Source organism: Mustela erminea, chromosome 7 (assembly GCF_009829155.1).
Source record: "Mustela erminea isolate mMusErm1 chromosome 7, mMusErm1.Pri, whole genome shotgun sequence".
Classification (NCBI taxonomy): Eukaryota; Metazoa; Chordata; class Mammalia; order Carnivora; family Mustelidae; genus Mustela; species Mustela erminea.
Window position 1 is genome coordinate 121518088 of NC_045620.1, and position 20305 is coordinate 121538392.

General features: G+C 46.6%; 1 protein-coding gene and 1 long non-coding RNA gene across 2 annotated transcripts; both read left to right on the forward strand.

Moving 5' to 3' along the window:
* The first annotated feature begins 1 nt into the window (after position 1).
* LOC116596088 lies at positions 2 to 2473 on the forward strand. Its single transcript, XR_004287996.1, has 3 exons — positions 2 to 107; positions 151 to 358; positions 1010 to 2473. It is a non-coding gene; the product is annotated as an uncharacterized LOC116596088 (long non-coding RNA).
* A 4393-nt stretch (positions 2474 to 6866) lies between these two features.
* Positions 6867 to 19699, forward strand: LOC116596413. The gene is made up of 8 exons (XM_032353714.1): positions 6867 to 7702; positions 8089 to 8331; positions 11332 to 11455; positions 12355 to 12623; positions 15783 to 15816; positions 18728 to 18781; positions 18865 to 18948; positions 19643 to 19699. Exons 1-8 carry the CDS (start codon positions 7641 to 7643, stop codon positions 19697 to 19699), a joined length of 927 nt encoding a protein of 308 aa, XP_032209605.1. The 5' UTR covers positions 6867 to 7640.
* The last annotated feature ends 606 nt before the right edge of the window (positions 19700 to 20305 follow it).

Below are 20305 nucleotides of genomic sequence, written 5' to 3' on the forward strand. Positions count from 1 at the left end.
CACTAAGGGGCACTTGCGAGCTCCCAGCGCCCTGTAACCCATTTTCCCGAGTCGCATGGGCCGGGGGGCTCCAGCACACACACAGCGCGCCACGCACACCCGCTCCGGTTCTCCGCGTGAGCCGACCGAGGTTCGAGCTGGGGATCGGAGCTTCAGGTCTCGCTTTCATGGTCCTTTTTCCCATTCCCTTAAGGGGCTCTTCCTTTTCTGCTGCGGCGCCTCCTCCTTCCGACCCCACGTGGCTCCAGCGCAGGAGCTCCTCGTGGGAAGCCCTTCCCAGAAGCCGCGGTGTCTTCAGCCGGGCGGCGCTGCGGGAGGACCCCCTTGGCCCTCCGTGTGTCTGCGGCGCCTCCTGCAGGTGAGCAGGAACCCGTGCGCTGTGTGGCTGCGGAGCAGCAGGCCTTAGCCCCGAGGTGGGTCCTTAAAGGGCTCCACGGACTCTAGTCTTCAAACTCCCAAGCCAGGGAGAGCCCACACACGTGCATGCAAGCCCTCTCTTCCAGAGGACGAACCTCCCACATCACGTGCCCTGAACCCTGTGAGCGCTGGCAGCAGGGAAGATAACACAACTTCGCAGTGCGAAGAGATTTCAGGTCACCTGTTCCATCTTTTGCAGAGGACAGCAGGGGCTACTCCAAGAGCAGAAGGGCCCGGCTCCAAGATGGCAAAGCAGGAAAGTGACTGAGAGGCCTGGCCCTCCCGTGCTGACTCCATAACCAGCCCCACCGCCCCCAGCCCAGCTGAGCCTGTTTCCCGCCAAAGACCTGAGCAGCTGACCCTTGGGCTTGCTCTTCCTTCAGCGCCCACAGTTGTGACTTGGGGTAACCCAGATGGCCTGTGGGGGTGGGGATGAGTTTTCTCCTGGGGAAGCAGCCAAGAGGAAGGCAGAGCAAAGAGAAAATACATCTAAGGCAGGCATGGAGGGTGGAAAGCCGAAGATGAAGAGGCAGAAAGAAGCCAGCGGCTGAAAGGAGCCTGGCTGAGTCACTTGTCTGTCCCTGCCCGGCAGGCTCTCCTGAGAAGAGTGACCCCATCAGCTGTGATCCAGACGAGAACACTCTGGAGAGTGAAGAAGGGGCTCCGCAGAGCAATAAGCATAAACCAGACTCTAGGACAGCAGGTGTAAACCAGGACTGGGCCCTGTGGTCACCCTGTCTCAGAAGGACGCCTCTGAGCGAGGTTTCTCTGGCTCGGCAGGGGCTCCCCCTGACTTACCCCAGCTCTAGGCCTCAGTTTCCAGCTCTGGGCCTCCATCCCCGCCGCAGGCCTTCCGTTTCAGCAATCACACCTGCATTCGCTCTTCTTTTATCTTTTACCCCGGCTAAGGAAATCACCTTTCACCTGGTGCCCCAACCTGGAAATCTCCTGAACCCTTACTTAAATCCACCTGGTCCCCAAGTCCTGGCGATTCTGCTTCTGTCATGTGTCCTAGGGAGCCCTTCCCCCTCTCCAGCCCTGCTTGTCCCCGCCTGACTTCAGTTCCTCCTCCAGTCTTCTCTCCCTGACGCCAAAAGCCCCGTCTACAGCTCTGGGTGGGGGCTGAGTCGGGGACCACACAGGTGTGAGACATCAGGCAAAACCACCTAACTGGCTGGACCCACTTCCTAGATGTTGTTGAGTTCCAGAATCTCTCCAGGGCTTTTTAGGGCTTGGCAAACCTCCAGGGACTGGACGCAAGTGCCCAGATACAGAGGTCCCTGGATTTGCTTGGGGCTCAGGCGCCACGTGGGAAGGAATTCAGTGTCACTTAGAGCCTGAACTTCTTAGAGCTTAGGCAGAAGTTTCTGGAAGATGGCTGGCAGGACAGAGAGCCAGAAAGCACGGTGAGGTGGGAAGACGGGCTGGTAGAAAAAGCTGCTGGATCCGGAATGAGAGAGCCAGGGGGCCTGGGTGGTGTATGAAGCCGTGTCTGAGCTCTCTCTCCCCAATGGAGAGTGTGGGGTGAGCTGAGACGGAGAGGCCAGGGCTGCGTCACTGGGATCCCAGCTGCTCTCTGGTGGCTGCAGGTAGAAGGTGACTCCCTGCTGGGTGGAGGGGGGACACGTGAGCCGTCAGTGGTGTGGAGGAGGGGGCGGGGAGGGGCTCATAGCCCTGGCAGAAGCCCACTTTTGGCGCAGTGGCAGAGTTTAGTCCAGCAGCCCATGAGTGGAGTAGAAAGATGGCCAAAGGGGCCAGCACTGGCCGGGGCTGTGTGTGAAACAGCCCTGCCCCCCCACCCCCCTTCTAAGAGGACAGAACCTACTCTGAGTCCTTGAACTGCAGGGGGCCAGAGATCACCAGGATAAGCACCTCTGAGAATTCTAGGAAATACTGTATTCAATGTTTTATTCTAGAAAATTCGAAACGTACACAAAAGCAGAGGTAAGACTCTTATGAATCCTCCCTGTAGTTCCGTGCCCCTGCTTACTCCTCTTAATTTTTAAAAAAGGTTTAACCTGGGGCGCCTGGGTAGTTCAGTCGGTTAAACATCTGCTTTCAGTTCAGGTCATGATGCCAGGGTCCTGGGGTCAGGCCCTGTGTTGGGCTCACTACGCGGTGGAGAGCCTACTCCCTGCCCCCCATGCTCTCTCGCTCTCACTCACTCGTGCTCTCTCTCAAATAAATAAAATCTTTGGGAGAAAAGATTTTATTGAGATGTAATTCACATACTGTGCAATTCACCTACTTAAAGTACACAATTCAGGGGCACCTGGGGGGCTCAGCTGGTTAGGTGTCTGCCTTTGACTCGGGTACTGAGCTGGAGGTCCTAGGATGGAGCCCCGCATCGGGCTCCCTGCTCTGTGAGGAACCTGCTTTTCCCTCTGCCTGCTCTGCCTGCTGCTCCCCCTGCTTGTGTTCTTGCTGACAGGAAATGAATAAAATCTTTAAAAATAAAATTCAGGGGGCGCCTGGGTGGCTCAGTGGGTTAAGCCTCTGCCTTCGGCTCAGGTCATGATCTTAGGGTCCTGGGATCGAGCCCCATATCCGGTTCTCTGCTCGGCGGGGAGCCTGCTTCCCCCTCTCTCTCTGCCTGTCTCTCTGCCTACTTGTGATCTCTGTCAAATAAATAAATAAAATCTTTAAAAAAAAAAATTCAGTGTTTTTAGTGTATTCACCATATTGTGCCATAAATATGATTTGTATCTGGCCTGGGCAGCGGAGGCAAACTGTACTGTTATTAGGTGTTTCTAAGGCAAATGTACCATGGCATACCACACACCCATTAGAAATAATGCTTATGGAAGAATCGTAATGATTTGGGGAAATCCTCATTATATAGGGTTAATGTAAAAATGTCAGGATAGGGGCGCCTGGGTGGCCCAGTGGGTTAAGGTCTCTGCTTTCGGCTCGGGTCGTGATCCAGGGTCCTGGGATCGAGCCCCGCATCAGGCTCTCTGCTCAGCAGGGAGCCTGCTTCCTCCTCTCTCTCTGCCTGCCTCTCTGCCTACTTGTGTTCTTTGTCTGTCAAATAAATAAATAAAATAAAATAAAATAAAAGTCAGGAATGCATTTCAAGAATAAATGAACTAAAAAAAAAAAGAAACAGTCAAAGGGAACATGCTCTAATATTTTTTTAAAGATATCATTTATTTATTTTTACAAGAGAGAAAGAGAAAGCGAGCTTGGCCACGAGAGGAGGGGAGGGGCAGAGGGAAAAGCTGACTCCCCACTGAGCAGGGAGCCCTATGCGGGGCTCCATCCCAGGACCCCAGGATCATGACCTGAGCCGAAGGCAGATTTAACCGACTAAGCCACCCAGGCATCCTGCCCTAATGTTTAAAGTGTTTGTGTCTGGGTCATGGAATAAGTGATACTGTCTCTAATTTTAAAATATTATCCAAAATTTTATATAGTGAAGAGGCATTTATCTGGTAAGTAGAAGCCAGTTTAAACTTTGCAAATGAGGGAGTAGAACATGATGGAATCTGAGGCCCTGCCTGCCTCCAAGATTCTGCGGTTTGAATATTCTCCAAGCAGTCGGTCAGCCCTGCCGCCCAGCAGAGAGGCCTCCCAGCCGGCCAGTCCCCTGCGGGGTGGGTGAAGGCCTGCCTGCTGGGAGAGAGGGTTCTGGGCATAGCAGGGCCTCCAAAGCAGGACACAGCCAGCTTGCTTCTTCACAGGGCACCCAGGGAGATCACCTTCTTGTGCCTCATTCCATCAGTTTTCTTTAATAAAATAAATTCTTTCAAAAAAAAAAAAAAAGACATTCGTTCATTACCTCTTTATTGCAAATTTAGGCATTTATTACTTGCACGCAACACACATAACTTTTCGACAATTTATTTGGAATTGTCTGTCTTTTTTTTTAACGATTTAAAGATTTTATTTATTTATAAAGGCAGAGATCACAAGTAGGCAGAGAGAGAGAGAGGGAGGGAAGCAGGCTCCCCGATAAGGAGAGAGCCCAGTCCCACGACCCTGAGATCTTGACCTGAACTGAAGGCAGAGGCTTAACCAGGCCTCTGAGCCACCCAGGCACCCCAGGAATTATCTTTCATTTCACTCACAATCACTAAGTAATTTCCATGGACATACAGTATTAACTAACACATAAGAATTCTTTTTCAAAGATTTTATTTATTTATCAGAGAGAATGCGTGCTTGCGAGCACATAAGCAGGCAGAGGCGGAAAGAGAAGCAGGCTCCCTGCCGAGCAAGGAGCCAGACGCAGGACTCAATCCCAGGACCCTGGAATCATGACCTGAGCCAAAGGCAGCAGCTTAACCGACTAAGCCACCCAGGCATCCCAACACATAAGAATTTAAATAAAAACTTTAAACAAAGAGAATATTTGGGACGCCTGGCTGGTTCAGTTGGTAGGGCACATGACTCTTGATCTTGGGTCGTGAGTTCGAGTCCCATGTTCGGTGTAGAGATTACTTTTTAAAAAAATCTTTAAAAAAATAATAAAAATATAGCAGTCCCAATGAGTGACTCCAACTATGCCATCATATTCAAAATTGTGACTGTCCTCAGATGTCTGTCAGCTGGCAATTTTTTTAAATATTTTATTTATTCATTTGACAGAGAGAGAGAGAGATCACAAGTAGGCAGAGAGGCAGGCAGAGAGAGAGGGGTGAGCAGGCCCCCTGCCTGCTGAGCAGAGTGCCCGAAGCGGGACTTGATTCCAGGACCCTGAGATCATGACCTGAGCTGAAGGCAGAGGCCCAGCCCACTGAGCCACCCAGGTGCCCGGTGCTGGCAATTTTTTCAATTGTTCATTGCTACTGTATAGAAATACAGGGACGCCTGGGTGGCTCAGTTGGTTGAGCAGCTGCCTTCGGCTCAGGTCATGATCCCAGCGTCCTGGGATCGAGTCCCACATCGGGCTCCTTGCTGAGCGGGGAGCCTGCTTCTCCCTCTGCCTCTGCCTGCCTCTCTGTCTGCCTGTGTTTGCTCTCTCTCCCTCTCTCACTCTCTGATAAATAAATAAAATCTTTAAAAAAAAATAGAAATACATTTGATTTGTATATATTGTTGTCCTTCAACCCTCTTAAATTCACTTACCAGTTTTCATATCTATTTTTGTGGAGTCCTAGGAACTTCCTTTTTTCTTAAAGACTATTTGTTTATTTGACAGAGAGAGAGACAGTGAGAGAGGGAACACAAGCAAGGGCAGAGGTAGAGGGAGAAGCAGGCGATCCGGGGCCTCGATCCCAGGACCCCAGGATCATGACCTGAACCAAAGGCAGACACTTAATGACTGAGCCACCCAGGTGCCCCATCCTAGGAATTTTCTATGCCCATGATCGTGTTGTCTCTATTAAAAAAAAGACCATTTTATATCATCGCCTTCAATCTGTATTCCTTTTATTTTGTGCCTAACTACACTGGTAAGGACTTCCAGTCCTGTGTTGAATCGGAGAGGTAAAAGCAGACAACTTTGTCTTGTTCCTGATTTTCTAGGAAAGTCTTTCATCTTTTACGACTGAGTAGGATGTTAAATGTGGGGATTTTGTAGGTGACTTTAATTGGGATGAGGAAGTTTGTTCTTATTCCTACCATTTTATTATTTTCAGTTTGTCTCTATTTTTTGTTCCTCTCGTCCTTCCTTTCCTGCATCCTTTTTTCTTTTTTCTTTTAATCTATTTTATTTTTTTCTATTTTTTTTTTCTTTTTGTAGCTATACTTCTTTCCACGGTGTGTGTGTGGTTGTTCTAGGGATTACATTATTATTCACTCATGTTTTCCCAGTACTGCTTCACACTAAATGTAGGAAAACTTGAAATGTATAAATCCATCTGTCCACTCTCCAATATACTATAGTGTGAGATGGATCCCAACTACCTATATCTTATTAACCCCAAAGACAGTATTGTCACTTTTTTAAAAGATTTTATTTATATATTTGAGAGAGAGCACAAGTGGGAGGAGGGGCAGAGAGAGATGGAGAAGTAGGCTCCCTGCTCAGCAAGGACCCTGGGATCATGACCTGAGCTGAAGGCAGACGCTTAATGAGCTGAGCCACCCAGGCACCCAACAGTGTCATCACTTTTACTTTAAAGAGTCATACATATAATAAAATGAAATTAAGAGGAAAATAACAGACCCTTTGCATTTACCCACTGATGGTCTTTATTCCTCTCTGAGGATCTAAGATTCCATCCGGTATTACATTCCTTCAGCCTGTAGAAATTTCTTTAGCAAATATTGTAGTGAGAATCTGCTAGCCGTGAATTTTCTTCTGAGAATGCCTCTTTTACTTATTCTTGAAGGATTTTTTCACTGCATACAGAATTCCTAGTTGTTACCTTTTTTCCCAGCATTTAAAGAGATCCTTTTACTTTTTTTTTTTTTTTAGATTGTGTTTATTTATTCGAAGGAGAGAGAAAGTGAGAGCGAGAGAGCACGAGAAGGGGAGGGTCAGAGGGAGAAGCAGACTCCCCTATGAGCAGGGTCCCTGACGCAGGACTCAATCCTGGAACTCCAGGATCATAACCTGAACTGAAGGCAGTTGCTTACCCAGGTAAGCCGCCCATGCACCCGAGATCCTTTTACTTTATTTGGTATTTATAGCCCGCTCTCTAGGGGCTTACTTTAATGGTTTTTACGTTTGTGTGTGTTAAATACAGAGGTGTTTGTTTTATTTTGTTTTTTTCTGTGTAAAGTTGCTCTGGAGGGATCTTACTCAACTATTACCAGAAGCGGATGTGTCACAACTTTATTTTCCAATTAGACTTTTTCTTTTGAAAAAAGTTAAACCTGTAGGAAAGTTGCAAGAATATTACAACAAACTCCCCTATGTCCTTTCCTGGATTCACCAATATAATATCTATTATTCCTTTTTTTCTCAACCATTTGAAAGTAAGTTCCAGATATCATGCCACTTTGCTCATAAATTCTTCAGTGTGTTTTTCCTAAGAACTGGGACATTCTCTTATACAGCTATAATTCAATCCTTAAATTCAGGAAATTTAATATTAGTACATACAATTCAGTTCCTATCTAATTTTTATTTTCCCAGTATTGTCCATTATACTTTACAGAGTTTTGTTTTGTTTTGTTTTGTTTCCCAAGGTGAATGAATCTAGGATCCAGGACCATGCGTTGTGTTTAGTTGTTACGTCTTTGGTCTCATCTAGAACAGTTTCTCAGCCTTTGTTGAACTTTTAAGAAATTGACAATTCTGAGGACTATGGACCACGTATTTGTTCTGTAAAATGATCAGCTTTGGCTGCTGCATCACTGTCAGGAAGACTCAGCACATCATGTTAGGAGACAGGTGATGTCCGTTTGTCCCATTTTTTTGTGATGTCGACAAGGATCACTTGGTTAAGGTGATGTTCGCCAGGTGTCCCCACTGTAAAGGCACTTTTTTCCCCGCTTTGTGATTAATGAAGAATTGGTGGGAAGACGTTTGGCTGGGTCAGCGTCCTATTCCCAGCACACGTGTATCCCATGATAGCATCCATCGCGGATTCCTGTCTGAGTGAATTATGACTGTGATGGCTCCCAGATGCTGATTTTCTACGTCTATCATTTCCACATTTACCAGTCAGCATTCCACTGTAACGAGGCGCTTGCCCTCCACCTCCCTTTATCGATTAACCATTCACGAATTCTACGTTCTTCATTTTTTGTGACACACTGTCTTATATTTGACAATAGGAGCACCTTGCAGCTAGTTCTTCTGGTCCACCATCAGGATTCCATAGTTCTTTGGAATCTTTCTAACTTTCTGGAACATTCGGATGTTCCGGGGCCATCCTGCACAGTCCCCGCCCAGCTCAAGAATGGAAGCAGCCATTTCTTCCAGGACTACTGTTTCCTTAGAGTGATTTGTCAGCTGTGCTCCAGGCAGCTCGATCTGTCGAAGTCTGGGGGAGAGACGATCATTAGAGTTGAAAACAAGTAAGAAGCTCGTGTTGTCATCTGGGGTAAATGTGCCCACAATCCTGTCCACCTGCTGCACACCTCTGTGGAGGGAAAGCCATAATCACTGCCCTCTCTGCCGGCAGGCTGCATAGACCAAAGAACAGTCTTGAAGTCTTTCTTACTGCTGATGTTTGGAGCACCATATGGGTACTGTTACCATGGGTTCTTATAAAAAGCTGAGACATGTCGGAAGAGCAGGGAACTCTTGATCTCAGGGTCGTGAGTTCGAGTCCCATGTTGGGTGTGGATTACTTGAATAAATATAACTTTAAAAAAAATTTTTTTTAAACTGAGCCGTTCATAAGGGCATTTAAAAACTGAGTTCCGGGGCGCCTGGGTGGCTCAGTGGATTAAGCCTTCGGCTCAGGTAGTGATCTCAAGGTCCTGGGATCCAGCCCCGCATCAGGCTCTCTGCTCAGTGGGGAGCCTATGTCTCCCTCTCTCTCTGCCTGCCTCTCTGCCTACTTGTGATCTCTGTCTGTCAAATAAATAATAAAAATAAAATCTCTAAAAAAAAAAAACTGAGTTCCATGTGTTGACTCTCAGTCCTCATTCAAATCAGGGTATAACACTGTGATAATTTCATTTTGATATGTCCTCGACAATTAAGAAGAGTTCACATAAGATTTCCCTTCTTATTTCTGTGGTGTGAATTATGGGATCGCTTAGAACACAAGATCTAAAAGAACCACAATATGATTGGCTTTTGTAATTTACCAAATATAGCTTGTTATTGCAAAAGAAAATGTGGAGGGGTAACCTGCTGGCTCAGTTGGTAGAGCATGTGACTCTTGATCTCAGGGTCATGAGTTCAAGCCCCACAGTGGACATAGAGCTCACTGAAAAAATAAATAAATAAAAAGAAAATGTGGAAAGGAGCCTTTTCAAGGCAATTTCTTGGCATGTTTCTATTTTATCATAAAAAGAGAGTACTGTAAGGACAAAAAGGAATGGAGGCCTAATCCTTATCTATAGGTTGTTCCTGAAATGCTCCTTCCTAAAAATAACTCATGAAATATTTGCTTCAGGAAACTAGAACTTTAAGTTTTGCTCAATAGTGTTGGGCACAGTAAATCAAACCATACCTCTTATGGTTTTTTTTTTTTAAGATATTATTTATTTATTATTTCTTTATCAGAGAGAGAGAGAGAGTGCACAAGCAGGAGAGCAGCAGGCAGAGGGAGAAGTAGGCTCCCCACCGAGCAGGGAGCCTTTCGTGGGACTCCATCCCAGGACCCCAGAATCATGACCCGAGCTGAAGGTAGAGGCTTAACCGAGTAAGCCACCCAGGCATCCCAAATTGTATATTTTTTAAGTGAATATGTTTTATTTTTAACTAAATAATACATGCTTATCCAAAACTGTTTTGACTCTATAAATAGTATTTTAAGCTTAGAAAAGTCAAAAACGATCAACATGTTTCATTATTTTCCTTATCACCTATTTTTTTATTTTATAAAATTTCTTCTAATTAAACGTCACCCTCACTAAGACTTTTCTTTTTTTAAGTAAGCTCTTCACGCAGCATGGGGCTTGAACTTGCGGCCCCGAGTCCGCCTGTCTACCAACTGAGCCAGCCAAGTGTCCCCCAACTAAGGCGTTCTTGAATCTGAAGCTTCATTATTCTTTTCATCTCTTGTTTTTCAATGTTTTTACTTTCTCAACATGACAAGTTTCAGAATCCTTTAAAAATGACTTTACTCAAATTGTTTTCTAAAAGAGAGATTTTTGTGCTACTTGCCTTTCATACCATCCAGAACCACATTTGCCTGAATAGACATTTTGGATGGGCTCGGTCTCATCTGGGCCCAAGTGACAGCAAAGGAGGAAGCGAAACTGTAGAAATTGTCCAACATCTTTTGTGTGAATCGAGTTGATTTGCTGAGAATCTAACAGCTTTGCCTTTGTCTGCTGAGACAGATTGTCCAATAATTCCAGTGAAATTCCCATCTGAGCAATAAGACAACTAGATCGATGGGAGAGAACAGGGAGCCAGAAATAGACATACACAAATAGAGTCAGCTGATCTCTGACAAAAGAGCAGAGGCAATCAATGGTGAAAGAAAGAAGTCTTTTCAACAAATGGTGCTGGAACAACGGGACAGCCACGAAAAGAAAAAAGGGGGCGGGGGAGGAGTCTAGGGGGCACCTGGCTGGCTCAGTTGGTGGAGCATGTGACTCTTGATCTTGGGGTTGTAGGTTCCAGCCCCACTTGGGGTATAGACATTGCTTTAAAAAAAAAAATCTTAAAAAAATAAAAGCGCACCTAGACGCAGACCTTGTACCCTTCACAAAAATTAATTCAAAATAAATTATAGATCTAAATGCAAAATACAAAAATATTTTAACACAGGAGCAAACATAAATGACCTGGGGCTGGGTGATGACTTTTTAGATGCAACACCAAAAGCACTATTCATGAAAGAAAAAATTCATGAAAGAAAAATTGGACTTCAGTAAAATTACAAACATCTGCTCTACCAATCTGAGCAGAAGACGGAACCTGGACAATATTTTTGGCTATCACAGAGCGTCAGCTTCCTTCTCCAGATTTAACTCTTGACATTTTGCAAATTTTTAAAAAATATTTTATTTATTTATTTGACAGAGAGAGGTCACAAGCAGGCAGAGAAGCAGGCAGAGAGAGGGGGAAGCAGGCTCCCTGCCGAGCAGAGAGCCCAACGTGGGGCTTGATCCCAGGACCCTGAGAGCAGGACCTGAGCCAAAGGCAGAAGTCAATCCCCTGAGCCTCCCAGGCGCCCCTAACTCTTGACATTTTGAAGAAGGTAACAAATTCTAGGAGCTAATATATTGGCTTATACCTGAATCAGGACAGGAAAAGGAGAGCTTCCCCATTTCTGTAGGAAATGAAATTATTCCCATCACAAAAAAAGCACAACATGGTTGATGCTTTTTTATCCAGGGAAGCCAACCACAAGTTGACCCTTTCCCCTGTTCTGCTCCTATTTGCACCAGGCTTCTCACCAGCTGGCAGCAGGGATGGAAGGCAACCACTGAGAGCCCTGAGCTTCCTGATCTAGTCAAGCCAAGAAGTTTCCAGAACTTACGGGAGAGCTCTCGCCCGGTCACCTACCTCTTGGTAAGTTGAATTGATCCTCAATGTCATGCTCCTGGCGTCACAAGTAGATCAGATGCAGAAACTCAAAACTCACTGGGAAACCACTGGCTGTTACATGGATCATGAGAATTTCAAGGTTTTTAGCAAATTTCATATTTCAACTTATTTGTAAGTGGACTTCTACTGAGGAAAGCATTTAATTTACTACGGAACCACTGACAAAACTAAATATGATATAATGCTATTGTTAAAAACTATAGTAACAAAAATTGTAATACATAACATAACATTTATCGTTTTAAAGAATTTTACCATTTTGTTTTTGGGGCATCTATGTTGCTCAGTCGGTTAAGCGTCTGCCTTCGCTCAGGTCATGATCCCAGGGTCCTGGGATGGAGCCCCGCATCAGGCTCCCTGCTCAGGGTGGAGTCTGCTTCTCCCTCTCCTCCTTCCCCACCATCTCCCAGCCACACTCCCATTCCCACTCCCACTTATGTTCTATCTCTATTTCTCTCAAATAAATAAATACAATCTTAAAAAATATTTTTGGTTTTTAAGTAATACCCAATGTTTGTTTCAAACTCACAACCCTGAGATCAAGAGTCACACACTCCACTGAGTCAGCCAGGCACCCCTAAAATTTACCATTTTATTTATTTATTTTTTAAGATTTTATTTATTTATTTGACAGAGATCACAAGTAGGCGGGGTGGGGGGGGGGAGCAGGCTCCCTGTTGAGCAGGGAGCCCGATGTGGGGCTTGATCCCAGGACCCCGGGATCATGACCTGAGCCAAAGGCAGAGGCTTTAATCCACTGAGCCACCCAGGTGCCCCTAAAATTTACCATTTTAAAGTGTACAATTCAGTGGTATTTAGTACATTCACAACATTGTGTAACCATCACCATTATCTAATTCCAGAACATTTTCATCACCCCAAGAGGAAACTCCACACCCATTAAGCAGTCACTCCCCAGGCCCTCTCTTCCCCAGCCCTGGCAACGAGGAGTCTACTTTGGGTCTCCAGGATTTTTCTATTCTGAACGTATCATACGAATGAATCATACACTATGTGATCTTCTGTGTCTGGCTTCATTCACTTACCGCAGCGTTTTACCAGTGTTTTCTAGGTCGATCCCTTTTGTAGCCTGTGTCAACACTTCATTTTCCAGGCTGAATAATATTCCAGTGTTAGGGGCACCTGGGTGGCTCAGTGGGTTAAAGCCTCTGCCTTCGGGTCAGGTCATGATCCCAGGGTCCTGGGATCGAGCCCCGCATCAGGCTCTCTGCTCAGTGAGGAGCCTGCTTCCCACTCTCTCTCTGCCTGCCTCTCTGCCTACTTGTGATCTCTGTCTGTCAAATAAATAAGTAAAATCTTTTAAAAATAATAATAATATTATTCCAGTGTATAGACATGCCACATTTAGTTCATCCATTCTTCAGTTGACAGACATTGGGTTGTTTCTACTTTTTGGCTATCGTGGGCAGAGCTGCCTTGGCCATTCCTGTACACATTTTTTGTTTGAACACCTGTCTTCAATTAGTTTGGTTACATACTGAGGAGCGGATTTGCTGGGTCCTGTGGTAATTCTGTGTTCAGCAGCCACAAAACTGGGTTTCCACGGTGGCTGCACCATTTGACATTCCCACCAGCAGTGGACGTGGGTTCCAGTTTCTGCACCTAACCGACGCTTGTCTTGCGGTAGGTTTTTTGTGTTTGTTTGGTTTTTTCTTGTTTTTCTTATAACCATTCTAATGGGTATGAAGTGGTATCTCATTGTAATTTTGAAAAGAGAAGGTTTTTTTTTAAAGATTTTATTTATTTATTTGAGTGAGAGAGGGAGAGAGAGAGAGAGAACAAGCCAGGGCAGGGAGAAGAGAGAGGAGGAGAGAGGGAGAAGCAGACTCCCCCTGAGCAGGGAGCCCAATGTGGGAATGGACCCCATGACCCTGAGATCATGACCTGAGCCAAAGGCAGATGCTTAACAGACTGAGCCACCCAGGTGCCCCCAAAAAATGCTTTTTATGATTTCAACCTTTTTAAATTTATTGAGACTTGTTTAATATATATAATGCTATTTTATAAATAACATGAGTCTGTTCTATTTGCTTTTTTAAATTATTTATTTATTTATTTGACAGACAGAGATCACAAGGAGGCAGAGAGGCAGACAGAGAGAGAGAGAGAGAGGAAGCAGGCTCCCCGCTGAGCAGAGAGCCTGATGCAGGGCTCGATCCCCCGACCCTGGGATCACATGACCTGAGCTGAAGACAGAGGCTTTACCCCACTGAGCCACCCAGGCACCCCTCTATTTGCTTTTTTATGTGAATACTTATTATTACAATATTATGGGAAATTAAATATTAATAAAAATCAGTTTTGAAAAAACGGAATTGTAAACTAATCAATTGTATAAATTTACTTCTGTGTGATACCAACTCCCATTTTGATAATATCATAGTATATACACTTCTTATATTATTTCGTAAGGTACTACTTCATTTTCACTACAAATATCAAGGAGTGAACATAGCCCTCGTTAGGGCATGGACTTCAGAGGGAGGTAAATACCCAGATCTGGGAGTCTGACCCACCCGGGACTGAGCTTAAGTTTTCCTGCCTGCTAGCTGTGTGATCATGGTAAGTTACATAACTTTGTTGAGCTTGTATTCATTTATTTATGAGCCAAATGGGGGACAAGAACACGTAAGTCAAGGAGTATGTCTCCTAAGTCAATATTAGTTGAAGTCAGATAATAAAAGGTGGGTTTGCAGAGCAGAGAATTCTGCTGCATTGGGTCTAGCCCCTTCTGGCGGGGAGACAAGCATCTCTGGGGACACCAATCCCTCCATGACCTTGAGAAAAATGCCTCCAGAATGTCTGTTCTGCTTTTCCGGTTCCTCACTGAGAAGTTCCCAGCAGGAAGCAGGAGCAAGAGATGGGATTCATGCATTCAGCAGACACGGAGCACCCTCTGTGTGCACGGGCCCTTCGACGTGCCAGAGACACAGCAGCAAATAGGACAGACAGAGCCCCTGTCCACGCGGAGCTTCTATCCCAGACGGGAGGCAGGCAATCAACTACTGAACACGTAGATTTTAATATGGCAGTTGGTGGGAAGCTCTGGAGGAAAAAAGAAAGCAAGGGGAAAGGATAGGGAATCCAGGGCAGGGCTGGCATAGCTCCTGTCCTACGTAGAGCAGCCCGAGGGGGCCTGGATGATAAGGGGACATCGGGGCAGAGACCAGAAGGCAGCGGCAGTGTGAGGGGTTCTGACAGATGAAGGATGCGTCTTTCAAACGGAAGGAACAGCGAACGCAGATGTCCTAAGACAGACTGTGGCTTGTTAGACAAGTGCTCTGAGCACTGAGTTCTGAGCCTCTCCGACACTCAGAGGTCAGAATGATGAAGACGAACCAGGAAGACTGGCGAGAAGGAGGTGTTTCAGGAAGGAGGGAGGCTGAGTCGACATCTCAAGAATTAGTAGCCACTCCGACCTTGGCAAGAGCACTCCTGATGGGGGTGGAAGGGATGATGCTCCAAGAAAGTTCTAGAAGGGCTGATGCCCAGTATACACAGCAGCTCTTTTCGGGGACTTTTGCAGAAACCCGAGCAGAGAGATGGTGGGGGGGTTAGAGGGGGCTGTGGAGCCCGGCATACTCTTGCTAAGTATTAGAGATATTTCCACTTGCTTCAAGTTGTGTCCCTACTCGCGTGTGAAACACTGTGCCCGCAGGAGAGAGCTAGCTCCCCTGCGCTAAATGATCTGGAGCCACTTCTCTAGGAAACATTTTCTGAGTTCCCCAGTCAGTTTTCTCAACACGGAACATTTGCCCCCAAGTAACAGCTTCCTCTTTAATTACGGCAGCTAGTTGCAAAGGGGAAATTTCCGGAGCTGGGAATTCTGCACCGCAGCTTTCTGCCTCTTACCCAGTGTGAGAAGTAATCACAGCCTGGACACAGAGGTCTAAGGTCACCACACGCCCGCACTTGGTTCTGCTAGTTCTCAAGTAAAAGCTGAGGCTCCAGGAGAAAATGGAAAGGGCACTGGTGGGGAAGAGACAATGACGCCCTCTCCCCCAGTGATCATCAGCTGTGTGACCGCAAGCATGTCACAGGGCATCTCTGGGCCTAAGTTAAAGCCCTGCCACCAGATCTCTAAGTGCCCTACTTGTCCCTCAGACTGTCCTTGCTTTCTTATAATTTGGCTATGCATTTTTAATTATGTTTATCCTCTCTTTCTAGGTGTCTGCATGGGAAGGGGAGCTGATCGGCTTGCTTGCCTGGCTAAAAGCGGAAGGCTGGACTAAGTCACTTTCATGCATTCTTTCGCTCACTCTTTTAACAGTATTGACTGGGTCCCTACCCTGTGCCAGGAACAGGTAGGCCCTGGGGGAACCAGGGGCACATGAGGCATACTATATCCCTGCCTTCAGAGATCCTGCTGCCTAGCTTCCCTAGTTCCTTTCCACAGTCCTTTAGCTGTGTGACACACCCACCATTTAGATGGGGACCGTGTCCCCTGGTTCTGCTGGAGGCTTTTTTCTTTTTTCTATTTAAATTTTTATTTTAAAGATTTTATTTATTTGACAGAAATCACAAGTAGGCAGAGAGGCAGGCAGAGAGGGGGGGGGAGGCAGGCTCCCTGCCGAGCAGAAAGCCCGAAGTGGGGCTCGATCCCAGGACCCCGATATCATGACCTGAGCCGAAGGCAGAGGCTTTAACCCACTGAGCCACCCAGGCACCCCTCTGCTGGAGGTTTTTTGCTTCCAGGGCTGGCTGCACAGCCCCCAGGCCTGCTTTCCTGGGACTCAGGGCTCCATTTCTCTGCATACCTTTTCATTGTGCTCAGAATGTCCTCTAACAGGGGCGCCCGGAAGGCTCTTTCAGTTAAGCGTCTGCCTTCAGCTCAGGTCATGATCCCAGGATCCTGGGATTGAGTCCCACATCTGGCTCCTTGCTCAGGGGGGAACCTGCTTTTCCCTCTGCCTCCGCCTGCTGCTCCCCTTGCTTGTGCTCGCTCTCTGACAAATAAATAAAATCTTATTTAAAAAAAAAAAAAAAAAAAAAGAGGGCACCTGGGTGGCTCAGTGGGTTAAAGCCTCTGCCTTTGGCTCAGGTCATGATCCTAGGGTCCTGGGATCGAGCCCTGCATCAGGCTCTCTGCTCAGCCGGGAGCCTGCTTCTTCCTCTCTCTCTGCCTGCCTCTCTGCCTACTTGTGATCTCTGTCTGTCAAATCAACAAATAAAATCTTAAAAAAAAAAAAAATGTCCTCTATAGATTCCTGAGAAGGTGAGCAAGGGAAGAAAAAATTTACCCCTTTTCCATACCTGAAGACATCATTTCCTATTTGCCAGAAAGCTGAGTGAGTAGAGAACTCTCCCAGAACTTCCCTTCCGTTCAGAATTTGGACACGATTGCTCCATTGCTTCCTAAGTCTCCACGTTATTCAGGAAAATTTCTATCATTCAGGTTCTCAATTCTTTGCAGGTGACCTATTTCTCACTCCTGGGTGCTTTTTTCTTTTTTCTCTTAATCTTTTCTTTTATTCTTGGGGTTCTGAAATGCTCTGATGGCATCACTTGGTGCAGTAATTTTTCATTCTTCCGGGCTAGGCCCTTTCGATCTGGAGACTAATATCCCTCAGTTCTGGGCAGATTTCTTGTCTTCTCTCTCCCGACAATCACTTTCTTTCTTTCTTTTTTTTTTTTAAGATTTTTTTTTTTTTTTTTTTAATTTGACAGAGACAGTGAGAGAGGGAACACAAGCAGGGATGCTGGAGAGAGAGATCCAGGCTTCCCACCAAGAGCAGGGAGTCTGATGCGGGGCTCAATCCCAGGACCCTAGGATTGTGACCTTAACCATCTGAGCCACCCAGGTGCCCCGCGACAATCACTTTCTATCTGTCTTCCTCTTTCTTTTTCTGGACTTCCAATTAATCAGATTTTGGCTTTTGGATTGGCCCTCTGAGCTCCCTACCACTCCTCTTTTCCATGCGCCCCCCACCACACACACTCTCTCTGCTGGTTTGTGTGTTTTATTTCTAGAAGATTCCCTCACTTTCACCTTCTTTTTTTAAAACTTTTTTTTTTTAAGATTTTATTTATTTATTTGACAGACAGAGATCACAAGTAGGCAGAGAGGCAGGCAGAGAGGAGGAAGCAGGCTCCCCGCCGAGCAGAGAGCCCGATGTGGGGCTCGATCCCAGGACTCTGGGACCATGACCGGAGCCGAAAGCAGAGGCTTTAACCCACTGAGCCACCAGGCGCCCCTCACTTTCACCTTCTAATTCTTCTCTTGATTCTTTTATTTCAGTTGACTGTTTTTATTTTAATAAATTCTATCTCATTTTTTTATAGCATTCAATTAAAAAAATTTTTTTTAAAGATTCTATTTATTTGACAGAGAGAGACATCATGAGCTGGGAGAAGGGCAGAAGGGGAGGGAGAGGCAGACTCCCCACTGAGCAGGGAGCCCAACAAAGGGCTCCGTCCCAGAAGCCCAGGATCATGACCTGAGCTGGAGGCAGATGTTTACCCGACTGAGCCACCCAGGCGCACCTCTTTTTACTTAAGTGACCTCTACCCCCACTCTGGCATGGAACTTAGCCCCAAGATCAAGAGTTGCACGCTCTACCGACTGAGCCAGCCGGATGCCCCTGCATCGTGTTCTTGCTTTATGGATTCAATATCATGTCCTACCCACGTATATTCATTACATGACATTCATTCATTACAGTGGGTTTGAGGTTTCTCTTTGGTTTTTGCAGTTTTTAAATTTCCTTTTCTTGTTTCTTTGTTAGCTGTTTTCTTCTTTTACGTCACCACACAGATCTGGGTATCTGATTGAAGGCAGGTATCTGTACAGTCTGGGTATCACGTATGTGCATTTTTACTGTCTACGTTTCTCCTGTTTGGTTTCACAGAGGTTTTAGGTAGATTTGGAAACTTGACATATGTGCGTCTGACTTGGTGACTAGAAACCTTCAGCATGGCACCATCCGCAGGGAGCTGAACTTTTAGTTGGTGTACCTCCAAGTGACACGGTTGGTCGCTCTTTTCTCTTGAGCCAGGTTTTCCAGAGACCTTCCTAATCTTCTGCCTGGGTACCTACGTCTGGAGGCCAAAACCGGGGGAAGGGAGGGGGGAAGGCGGAGAGAATCTGAGGAAGCCATCATTCAAGAAGTAGCCGTTCACTGAACCCGCTGCTGTGGACCTCGTGCCTCACCCCACCTTTCCCTCTGTCTGCCTGGTGCCGTTGAGTGTGGAGCCCCTCTTGTTCCATTTCTGCAGCTCCTAAACGTTCAGGAGGGGTGGCAGTACCTCCTGGCTACAAGCGATGATCAGGTACACCCGGGGCACCCAGGACCTCTTACAGAGACTTCCTACTGGTCCCACGTTTGTCTACTGTCTCACACCTGCCATCTCAGTGGTACCTGGTGGCCCTACATCCTGGAACTCTTGGATTCAGGGCAAAATTGCTCACTTCTTACCGGCGCTCCTCTTGGAAAACGGTGAGCTTGTAACTTCCGCTCTAGGAGATTCCCCTCCAGCTGTTGCCCATCTCCCGTTTTTAGAAGACTTAGGTTCAGTATTTGCATTAATAAATCTTTTAATTCTCACAGATTGCCTGCCTTTGAACATTTTATAGTATAGTTGACACAAAATGTTACATTAGTTTCAGAAGTACAACATGGTGATTCTGGAAATCTATACGTTATGCTATGCTCACCGCAGGTGTGTAGCTCCCATCTGTCACCATGCAGCGCTATGACAATGTTGTTGACTATATGCCCTAAGCTGTGCCTTTTATTCCCAAGACTTACCGTCTTGTAACTGGAAGCCTGTATCTCCCACTTAATTTTGCCTGGCTCTGCTTACCAGAAATCCTATAGGATGGGGTGCCTGGGTGGCTCAGTGGGTTAAGCCTCTGCCTTCCCCTCAGGTCATGATCTTGGGGTCCTGAAATCCAGCCCCTAATCAGGCTCTCTGCTCAGCGGAGAACCTGCTTCCCCCTCTCTGCCTGCTGCTCCGCCTACCTGTGATCTTTCTCTCAAATAAATAAAAAATCTTAAAAAAAAAAAAAAATCCTACAGGATGGGATCTCCAGACTGACGGGCTCTAGGAAGTTTCTTGTGACCCAATGAAGACATGCAGTTCTCAGAAATGGTCACAAGGTGGCCCAGTGACTCTATATTTAATTTATAGATGTCCCCCAGCTACCGGGCCAACCCGGAAGAGTTAAAAGTGTTCGATCTTGGTTAATCCCGCAGAGGGGAAAGAGCGACGTAGGTATTTACGCTGAACTGAGGCTCGGAGTGCTTTCTAGCCCCGCTTCTGGAGAAAAGGGAATTGAGAGTCACAGGAGTCAACCCATCTGTCCTGTATCCGGAACAGGCCCTAGGCTTGAATTTTAAAATTCTTATTCTTTTAAAAATCATATTCAAAGTTGCCTTCAAATTGTAATGCACCTGCGCGTGCATGAAGGCGGCAGGGGGCACCAGGAGGCCAGCGCAGCTCCGGCTCAGGGAGTGGAGCGAAAGAAACCGAAGGGAAGTCACCGCGTCACTTACCGCGTGTCCCGGACGCTTGCCGCGTGGGCAGCAGCGCACTTAGCGCCGTGGAAACACAAAGGGCACGAGGGTCCCTGCCCTCCAGAGTGGGAAGGACATGAGCCTGCAGAAGACAACTACTGGCAACCAAGGAAGTCGGCAGTTACGCCCGGTGGAGACGTCGGTCAAAAGTGCTCTCGGCGGTGGGGAGAATCGGGAATCCTTCCCTGCAGGGGAGCGCAATGCCCTTGCTGGGGAGCCTGGGGCTGGCCTTGGAGTTCGAGTCGGACTCAGCCCTCCTCAAGCTGGGACATGCGCA